Source organism: Suricata suricatta, chromosome 16, assembly GCF_006229205.1.
Source record: "Suricata suricatta isolate VVHF042 chromosome 16, meerkat_22Aug2017_6uvM2_HiC, whole genome shotgun sequence".
Classification (NCBI taxonomy): Eukaryota; Metazoa; Chordata; class Mammalia; order Carnivora; family Herpestidae; genus Suricata; species Suricata suricatta.
In genome coordinates, this window is record NC_043715.1 from 32,844,236 (window position 1) to 32,855,144 (window position 10,909).

Genomic DNA, 10,909 nt, shown 5'->3' on the forward strand with positions numbered 1-10,909 from the left:
CTTAAGCGGCAGTGGCTAACCAATAAGTACCTCAGTCTCCTTTGGGGGCCTACCCTGCTTCCTGGTGAGTGACCTTGGTGGAAATGCCTCTTGCAGTGCTCCGTCCTCCCTGGGCCAAGGGATGGGGCCCTGAGGCAGAGACGGCCATCAGACCCTCTCCCGGCAATTTGTGTCTTCAGCAGAGGTACTAGTCCAGGAGGTGGTCAGGCTAATTCTAGAAACTGCTTGATACTACACACACACACACACACACACACCATATATTATATACACATGTATACACATACACATATGTACATGCTTACACACTCATATGCACACATGCATGCAATCTCTACATGTGCACAATGCATTGTAGACATGCATGAACACACTAAATATGCATGCATGTGCACAAATCTATACATAATATATATACATATGCATACGTATAGGTATTAAAAACACATGCACGCACATATACATGCATTTTCTTTTTTGGCCCATTGACTATTTCTAGCAGCCAGATACACTGACCTGGGACAGCCTCCTCCTATCGCCATCCACACAGTGCTGTCAACCCACACGCCAGTGACGAAGGCCCCCAGTGCCTGGCACACCCCCATTCAGTATGCCCTCAACCTCTGTGCTGAGTAAATAAGAGCCCAGAAATATGAACAGTGTCAGGGCGATTTGTTGTGATTTAAATTTGTGTTTTGTTTGTACTCTGGGAGAAGAATTTAAAAGCCTGAGGATTCTTTCTGCCTGGTTCTCTGAACCTCCCTCCCTCCCCCCCTTCCGGAGCGAGCAGCTCCCTCGCCATCCACAGGTCGTGTGTTGCCAGGCCGGGGCGGGAAGGGTCTGCGGGCAGCCCAGCGGCCATGGCCCGGTAGCCCAGGGACGGGGGAGAGGAAGCATAAGCCATGGAGGGAGCAGCACAGCTGTGATGGAGATGTAGCTCCGACACTGGCAGCGTCCTGGAGATGACAGGCCAGTCCTGGGAGCCGTGGCCGTGTGGCCCTTCTCAGAAGGTGGGATCGCGGCCTTGGGGCCTCCCTGCAGAAATCCTTGAGCCGCCTCAGTGCAGCACCGACTGGAGCTGGAACTTTTGGGCTCTTGTGGGCTGTGACTTACAGTGATTCAGCAGAGACCAGTGTGGACTGACACCGGGGACTGGGAGTCCTGCGCACGCCAGGCATACGGCTCCCATATCCCAGGGCCGGGGGGCTCAGAGAGAGGAAACCCCACCATGACTGAAATCGAATTCCCCACCAGTCCAGCATGGCAGGGGCACAAAATCGGACTGATAGTAATTTGATTTAGGAAGATGTGCCATTTCTTTTATACCCAGGTTTGTGGAATAAGGCTTGAAGCTCTCCGTGGCAGGAATTTTTCTTTTTAGCCTGTTTTATTATTGTATCACAGAGCCTAGTACATGGCCTAACACACAATAGGCATTGAAGAAATATTAACGTATAGGGGTACCTGGGCGGCTCAGTCGGTTAAGCGTTCGGCTTCAGCTCAGGTCATGATCTTGCAGTTCGTGGGTTTGGGCCCCGCGTCGGGCTCTGGGCTGACAGCTCAGAGCCTGGAGCCTGTCTTTGGATTCTGTGTCTCCCTCTCTCTCTGACCCTCCCCTGCTCATGCTCTCTCTCTCTCTCTTTCAAAAATAAGTTAAAAAAAACATTTAAAAATATTTAAAAAATTAAAATTAAAAAAGAAATATTAGCGTATAAAGGCACAAATAGAAAATAATTTATTGGGTGCCCACAAAATGCTAGAGATGCTACAGAAACGTCCCTTAGATTCTTTTTTCATAACCACCCAAGGAACTTTGTATTCTTGTCCACATTTTCTTTTCCTTCCTTCCCTCCCTCCCTCCCTCTCCCACCCCCTTCCTTCCTTCCTTCTCCCCTCCTCCCTCCCTCCCCTCTTTCTCCCATTTTAGCTATCCAAATACATTTACACGTCTTATAAGCAATGTGTTGTTTATGTGCATGCATTTTTATTTCTTATGAAGGTTAGTGTGTAACGTCTTCTCATTTCCCATTGTTTCCATCCAGCACGTTTTGCCATCCACCTTCCCATACATCGGACGACCTCCAGCACCCAAACATCTGAACCCCCCCTGGGCGGGGGACACCTTCCAATATATCTCCTGGGATGGAACTTCTTCCAAGTATACACCCAAAAGTGGAATTCGAGTCTCTGTGATGTCTGTGCGGCTTCACTGAGAACAGCAGCCTGCACTACCCACCAGCGGGGCTTTAACGCTCCTTTATTTCTGTATCTGGGCCAGCGCTGGCATTCCCCAGCTTACTAATATTTTCCAGTCTAATTAGGTATCAAGTGATACCTCATTGTTGTTTTCAATTGCATTTCTTGTCCCCATTTTGGGGGAAGAATTGAAGCTTCAGAGCAGTGATGTGCCCAGGGGTCCTCAGCTGTTGTATGTGTAGCTGGGCTCTGCCCACCCGCTCTGGGCTCAGGCTGCAGTCACTTGGGGTTTCCCTGCTCCTCACCTGGGCTTCACGGCTCTCCCGGCAGACGCCCTACTCTGTGGGTGCAGGTCTTCTGTTGTGATGGAGCGCCACCTGGTGGCGCCGAGAGGGAATTACCTCTGTGGGTGGGAGAGGGGAGGGGGAGGCAGGAGACTGGACCACCTCACTTTTGAGGCTCCTATTGTTTCTTAAAAGTAATTTTTCTCATTTTACCTTTTTATCGAGATAAAATTCACATATTAATTTCTGGTGATTTGCTTGTGATGAGAATTTTCAAGATCCAAATATACAGCAACTCCCAATATCCAAATAAACAGCAACCCCCCAAATATACAGCGCTCCATTATTAACCAAAGTCATCATGATGATGTACACTACATTTCCAGGACTGGAAGCTTCTATCCCCTGGCCACCTTAACCTCGCAGGTGGAGGGGGCCCCATACTGCCCCGCTTTTGAGGCTACTATTTTTTTAGCAAACAAAACCGGAACTCTTACTAGTATATTTTTTAAAATGCACTTTTAATTAAAGTATGTAGACCTGCCTAAAAGGCACGAATCCCAAGGACACAGCGAATGAATGCCACAAGTGACAGCGGTGTAACCAGCACCTCAGATGCCCCTCCAGCGACGACACAACCTCCTCCAGGGGCCGCCGCTACCCTGGCTTCCAACACGGTAGATTCGTCTTGCCTGGGCTGGGGCTGTGGCACACAGCCGTCCTTTCTGCCTCTTGCTACTTTTGCACGACATTGTGTGCTTCGTGCATCCATGCTGTTCATTCTCGTCTCTATGCAGCATTCCACTGTAGGAACACACTGCTGGTGAATCTCTCTACTGCTGATGGATGTTTGGGTCAGTCCAGTATTCGGCTGTATTGAATGAAGCCACTGTGGACATTCTAGGACGGTCTTCTGATGTACATAGTTGCACCAGCCTGTGACGTGCGTGTCTAGGAATGGATACTGGACCACAGCATAGGTATAGATGCAATTTTTGTAGGTCTTGCCAGTTTTCCAAAGCGATTGTGCCAACCCACCATCCCAGTGCCATGTTGAGTGTTTTTTGCTCTACATTGTGCACTATTATTGGCATAGTCCATTCTGGTGGGTGTTAGTGGTATTGCCTTGTATTTTTTATTTGCATTCCTGATAACTAATGAAATTTCTTATGTTTATAGGTCACTCAGCTAACACCTGTGTAAGGTGCCCACACAAGACTTTGGCCCATTTTTTAATCGCGTTGCCCGCCTTTTCCATATTGACTTATGGGAGTTAAGAAACATCGTCTGCGTATGAGCCTTCTGTCAGATCTACCTTCTCCTACGTGGGTCACTTGCCTCTCTCTCTCTCACCGATGTCTTTTGATGAGCGGAAGTTTTACTTGCAATATGATCTAACGTATTAATATTTTATTTTCTTACTGAGGCTTTTTGTGTTAAAATTTTTTTTTTTGCCTATCCCAAGGTCATGGGGATTGTCTTCTGTTTCTTCTAAAACCCTTCACAATCTGCATCCATCCGGAACTGATTTTTGCATTTGGTGAGAGGCAGACGGTTGATATTTTTTTCCATATGGACATTTAATTGACCAGCCTGATTTATTGAAAAGATTGTCTTTTCGCCACTGCACCTCAGGGTCACATCTGCCATAAACAGGGGGCTGTACCTGTGTGAATCTGTTCCCAGTATGTGCGGTTTCTGTATCTGGTGACAACTCTGTCAGAAAAGGTAATGGTGAGGCCATTTCAGTTTATAAAATACTAGTGTGCACTGCGCTGCAGGTGGCACTGTCTGCCCGTGGACCCTGGCTTGGGGTGCTAATAAGTGTTCTCTTCTCAACGTCGTCTGTGAATCTTGGGGCTCACTGTCGCTATTTGGTTACAGTGTCAAGAAGCTGAACTGGAGACTCCCTGTCCTGTGAAGCCCCCCGAGGAAAGCCCTGTGGACCCCAGGAGAGCACCCAGGTAGCCGCAGCCGCTGTGGGGTGCGGCCAGGTCTCTCCTCTGCTTTCCTTTCCCCTCTCTTTTCCAGTCCTTCTGAACCCCAGGGAAGCTTGCAACCTGACTCCGCTGGAGCACCTGGGGTCTGAGAGGTGAGGGTCCCAGGGTGGCCTCTGCCTTGAAAGTCTGGGAGCACCAAGCAGTTTTTCTGAAGATGTGGCATTCAGCTCCCCACAGAACCAAGTCCCACATGGGCAGTGGATGGGGGTGGTATACAAGACGTGTGATGTGTGTGTGTCCTCCACCAGTCCCTCAGCCCTTTGTCCCTCCTGATGTCCCTCTGGGGACTCTGGGTCTCCATTTCTCACTCCTTCTAAGGCTCCTTTTTGAAAAAGCCCTTTCTAAAGAGGCTTCTTTTGGTGGGAAGAAAACCCACAGTCGCTCCCAAGTCAGTTTTGATTTGGATCAAGGACAAATGCTACATCAGGACAATGATCCATGCAGTCTAGTCTTGTTTTCTGATCACTATTGTCTAAAAGGGATGCACCAGGTCTGATGGCAGGGGGTACCAGAGGATGTCACCTGATGGGGCGGTGGGCAGGGGTCCAACAGCAGAGGAGGCTGCGGTGGCCTGGAGGGGGAGGAGCCTAGAGGGCCACGCTGGAGATTTGCGTGAACAGCTTTTTAGTGTCTATCTCCGCTTCGACCATGTGGGGGTGGATGTCCACGTTCATGCCCGCGTCCTTGCACAGCTTGAGCAAGGTTCGAATGTTGTTCTTGGACAACCTCAGGTACCTGCGAGACAGGGCCAAAGAGGTCAGTTGAGGCTGGAGTCACTATGACTTCAAACTATTGAGAAGAGCTTAGAGTTAAGCAGTGTGGGATCTCTCGAAGGAATGAGCTGTGTGGACATTCTGGACCTGACAGAGACCTTGTATGAAAGAATCGGACACCTCACAGAATTGGTGGGAGTTTTTATTGGTGTAACTCTTTGGAAACTAATTTGGCAACACAGATGCCAAGCTCCGCCCCTGTCTCCCCAAGTCCCTCCCCGCCAACAGTTCCTGGTCTTTGACTCAAGAACTCCACTCAAACCTTCAACGAGTCCCAAGAAGAGAAGCCAAGGGGATGAAAAGCTATATAAATCAAAGTATCCACCTTGGGGTTATCAACAACAGGAAAAGAGGAAATTCCATCAGCAGAAGAGTGGGTAAGCTAATAACAGAATATCCATTTCAAGGTCTCTTCTGCCAAAGCTAACGTGCCTTTAGGAAGCAGGTGCAACATGGTGGTCATGCTGCGTTATGCCACGTGGGGAGAGACGCAACTGTCCGGGCACCACCCCTGTCAGGTGTGCATAACCCCAGTGATGCCAAGGCCTGGGCCAAATGTGGGACAGTGGCAATAAAAGCTGAGTAAAATTGGGGGAAACAGGGGTATTTTCTAATACTATCATTCAAACAATTTAAAAGTTTGGCCATTGACTTAAAATCTTAGCTAAAGCCCCACAGTTCTGACTTACACTGAAGAGTGAACCTGATCCTGTCTCTGCTGTGTGGTCTGGAGAGCGTCTCTGTCATCACATCCGAGAGCCCCGCCTTCTACTAGCAACCTTGACCTTGCTCCCAGCTTTAGTATAAGGAGGTAGGCCCCCTACTCAGACCACCTGCTGGCTGCTTACTTTGCTACAGATGATGGGAGGAGCTGGATATTAATATAACTATTGGGAATGGTCTCTCTCTCCTTCAAGATCTTCCCAGAGCTCACCCGTTCTTTTATTTTTTAATTGTTTTTAAAAAAATTTTGTGTGTGTGTTTTATTTATTTTTGAGAGAGAGAGACAGCGTGAGCAGGGGAAGGGCAGAGAGAGAGGGAGACACAGAATCCAAAGGTAGGCTCCAGGCTCTGAGCTGTCAGCACAGAGCCCGACACGGGGCTTGAACCCATAAATTGCGAGATCATGACCTGAATCGAAGCCGGACACTCAACCGACCGAGCCCCCCAGGTGCCCTGCTCACTTGTTCTTATAACCATCTTAGACCCCATTCTCAAGCCCCGTGTCTGGACTACTTGTCCCTGCCCTTTCTGTCCCTGACCAGCACAGCTCTGAAAGATCTCACAAATATACATGTGAGCACTCACTACGATCCCTTTATGGACAATTTTGTCTTTTTCTTGGATGGCTTGTTGGATGCCATCTCTCCAAATATTCTCTCTCCTTCCTTGGAGGGTAGGGGCCCCGTCCAAATCTCTTTTCTGCCCACCATGAAGCCCAGGTAGGCTGTCTGTTGGCCAGAGTCAACTAGAATCACCCTGTCAAACTGAAAGTCGCAGCCAAAGTTACCCATCCATGGAAAGGTCAAGCTAGAAGCGCCCTTCAGCCGGGAAGGCTGCCTTGCCACCCATCCATCTCTCAGCCGGTCAGTGGGCAGAGCAGGACTTCGTAGTGGGGTCACTGCGTGCCAGGCATCTGAGGCCAATCCTAAACCTACAGATGAGTTCACCGCCATTCAGCCTACGAGGACATCCACATTACTCCATTGTCTGTTTCCTCTTCTACTGAAATTTCTGAATCTTGTCAGTTACATCTTTACAGTAAAGGCTAAGCATTGGGCTTGGGAGGGTGCTTGCATTTGGGGGTGGAAACCGGCAGGTCCTGATAAATACGACAAAGGACAAGCGAGAAAGACCTTTAGTAAGAGCCATAAATAGCAAATGGCTCACACTCTATTCATCGTGCTTTGGGAGTCTGAAACCCCAAAAGTGCAGCAGGCAGCCAACCGAGGAGGGAAGGCGGCTACTGTCACCAGCAACTTGACACCGCGGGGTGAAGGCCCTTCGAGGGATTTCCTCTTAAAACTAGGCCACAGACAACTCCCTCTTTCACGGCGGGTCATATTCATGGTTTCGACCGTGAAACCTATGGAAATATTGGAAGGGTGGTGGGAGCATCCAGAGGCGTGGCACCAAAATGGCAGCACCTAAATGCTCCTCCAAGGGCTGGTCCACTGGCAGGTGAGAAACCCCGCGGCTTCGGCCCTGGATCAGCCCTTCAGGACCCAAAGACGAAGCCCCGTGCTGCCACCACTGCCCCTCCCCCACCCCGGTGTCTGAACCAGACCGCTCACCGGCAGCTCAGCACCTCCTCCGGCTTAAACATTTTCACCATCTCCACCTTGGGCTCGGTGCCCTTCTCCATGAGGCTCTTCAGCTTGCGCTCATAGAAGATCTCGGGCATCCTGGTTATCACCCAGTCTCTCAAGAGCGTCGACTTTCGAGAGCTAAAGAGAGGGTCCTGCAGCATGGGGTCGAGCATGCTCTGCCGATGGTGTGGCATGGACCTCTGCGTGGACTCCAGGGCGCTGTCTATTTCTGCAATCGGACAGATGGCACAGCAGGGAGTTAGAGCCTGGGAGAGGTGAGAGCAGCGGACAGGAAGGGGTGAGGCCGGCGAGTCTGCACCGACTTGCAATGATTGCCTCTTGTGAGACAAGGTCCCTTCAAGGCTTACAGGCTCCTCTTGGCCATTGGCTGAATCCTCACTTCTCTTTTCCTCCTTCCTTTCTCCCTGCCCCTCCAGCTCTCTCCCCTTCTCTCTTGTCATTAGTCCAGGTTGTTAGACCTTCTCTTCTCTCCCTCTTCACCTAGAGGAAACCGTAGCCTAGAGGAGGTAGGGGAAGCTATCAGAGATGAACTCTGACATGGCTTTTAAAGGAAAAACAGCTGATTAGATGAACAGGGGAGAAAGAATTGCAGGCAGGGAAGTGGCATGCACAAAGACACAAATGTATGAAACGAAATGGTGGATGTCCGATGTTACCCAAATATGGGGTTTGGACTGAATTTAAATACTGTGGGGGCTAATGCTTGGAGAATTTAGTATTTTTCTTCCTGCTAAATTTACCACTCAGTAGTTTATAGATTTATTTTTCTAATGAGAAGGGAATATTTTCTCCCCATTACCATTTCTGACTGGCATGACTAGTATAGAGGAAAGAGTATTGCTTTATAATGTATTTTTTCTAGTCCACTAACAGCAAAACCACATTTTATTGTTTCTTTACTAGAATTTCTTGAGTTTTAGAGATGTGTAATCATACCAGGGAAACGATGAAAATACCTTCCTTCTAACATTTAGAAAAATTAAATACTCTTCTTGACATATTGCCTTTGACATATTCTAACACAATGTCAATAATGATAAGACCAGTCATGCCTCATTTTGTTCCTGATTTTCATTAAAATAATTAGCATTTCATCCTTTAGAATGGCACTTGGTATGCTTTATAATATTTAGCAGCTTAATAATTCATGGTTTACATAGAGTTTTTTATTAGTAATCATTGCTTGATTCTACTTACTGCTTTTCTGTCACTTACTGACATGCTCAGTGGTTTTTCCTTTATTTTACTAATCGAATAAATTATGTTCCTAGATGTTCTAATATTGATAACCCAACCTTTCCTAACTGCCATAAGAAATCCCACTTGGTTATTAATTTCATACATTGAAATAGTTGATATATTTTCACATATTTGGAATATTTGCTAAAATTAAAAAAAATTTTTGCATCTACATTACTTCTTTGCAAATATTTTGATCTTGTGGTTGTGGTAGCTTGTGGTGTTAATGCAGGGGTATCTGTGTGTTATACAGTTCGGAAGAGTTGAAGTGATATAGAGATTTGGTCTTGAAAAGGCTAGATGGAACCGAGTGAGAAGTCTTTTGTCCTGGTGACTTTTTCAGTGGGAAAGTGTCAAACACCTTTCAATTTTTACTTCAGAAATTGCTTTCCTCAATGTTTCTTTATTACATCAATTTAAAAAAAATTTTAATGTTTATTATTTATTTTTGAGAGAGAGAGAGAAAGAGAGAGAATGAGCAGGGGAGGGGCAGAGAGGGAGGAAGACACAGAATCTGAAGCAGGCTCCCAGCTCTGAGCTGTCAGCACAGAGCCCAACGCAGGGCTCGAACTCATGGACCGTGAGTTCATGACCTGAACTGAAGTCAGACATTCCAGCTGACTGAGCTACCCAGGCGCCCTTATGATATCAATTTTAATAATTTATATTATGAGAAGAAGTGATCTATTTCTTCTAGGTTTTCAAATGTAATTGGCTAGAGGTGCATATAGTATTCTATTACAGCTCAGTTCACATATTTCTCTTCTTTGCTTATACATTCTTACCATACCAAATCTGCATTTTTACTCTTTTTTTTAAAGTTGATTTATTTAGGGGCGCCTGAGTGGCTCAGTCGGTTAAGCCTCCGGCTTCTGCTCAGGTCAGATCTCACGTTCGTGGGTTCAGGCCCCACATCAGGCTCTGTGCTGACAGCTAGCTCAGAGCCTGGAGCCTGCTTCCGGTTCTGTGTCTCCTTCTCTCTCTGCCCCTCCCCCTCTCATGCTCTGTCTCTCTCTGTATCAAAAATAAACAAAACATTAAAAAATTAAAAAAAAATAATAAAGTTGATTTGTTTATTTTGAGAGAGAGAGAGAGAGCACACGAGTGAGCACGCAAGCAGGGAAGGGGCAGAGAGAGGGAGAGAAAGAGATTCCCAGGCAGACTCCGTGCTCAGTGCAGAGCCTGACGCAGAGCTCTATCTTACCAACCATGAGATCATGACCTGAACTGAAACCAAGAGTAGTCAGACGCTTACCTGACCGAGCCACAGAGGTCTCCTTTTTAACAGTGGTCACGAGAAATTCATACAACTCATCATTTGCTTTTTCAAAAAGGTAGCTTTGGATTGGTCCTTTTAATTATTTTTTAGCTTGGGTTTCATTCATCTAAGCTGGGTTTTATTTAATGATGCCATCCCCCACAGACTCTTGCTCACCAGATCCACAGAAACGTGGAATCAAGAGTGCAGACAGGGAACTTGGGACGCCCCAGGGATCTGGCTCTTGACAAGAACACCAATGATTCCTGTGCTAAGTGGGGCTACAGGACACCAGGACCAGCAGTTCTGGTCTAGAATACCCTTACTTTATCCATATTTATCTCCACTTGGATTCCTGCCATAGCCCTTAACTGGCTCCATGCCCTTCCTAGCGGCTTCTTTGTTTTGAAATTGACTTCAAAAGCAGATCCTGCCTGTTCATTTTAGGTTCTTGCTAGGTTGTGCGGGAAGCTCCTCTTGCTGTGCTCAGGCTCAGCCCTGATTCAGTGCCTGGGTTCACACCTGAATGCTCAGGTGCTTCCTGGGTGCCTCTGAGCACCTGCTGCCCCCCAGTGGCCACTTGTTGTATTACATCAGGCGGGAAAACAGGTGGATTTGCCTTGCTGGGGCGGGGGTACTGCAAAGAACCAAAGAACTGAGGGCATTTTTGTGCAGTGTTATGAAAAGGGTTATTTTATTAGCTGGTGTGAGAGTTTCTCTTAGGGAAGGAACTGCCTTTGTTTAGGAAATTATCTTGATAGACTCCTTCTGAATGTGGACTAAGACAGTGAAACAAAGGAAATTAAATGATCCTTCCAGGTAAAAAGCC

At 47.4% G+C, this 10,909-nt stretch overlaps 1 protein-coding gene across 3 annotated transcripts in view; it reads right to left on the bottom strand.

Moving 5' to 3' along the window:
- Nucleotides 1-2,980: 2,980 nt before the first annotated feature.
- Nucleotides 2,981-10,909, bottom strand: part of C16H16orf78 (chromosome 16 C16orf78 homolog) — a 13,818-nt gene continuing 5,889 nt past the window's right edge. For 2 of the 3 annotated variants that reach the window (XM_029925332.1, XM_029925331.1), the window contains exons 4-5: nt 7,548-7,791; nt 4,915-5,215 (exon numbers count right to left, since the gene is read on the bottom strand). In XM_029925332.1, coding sequence (XP_029781192.1) covers nt 5,068-5,215; nt 7,548-7,791 — 392 coding nt within the window. In that variant the 3' untranslated portion in view covers nt 4,915-5,067. Of the gene's footprint in view, nt 4,197-4,914; nt 5,216-7,547; nt 7,792-10,909 lie in introns of those variants that run through there. The other variant, XR_003903777.1, reaches the window with a different exon arrangement.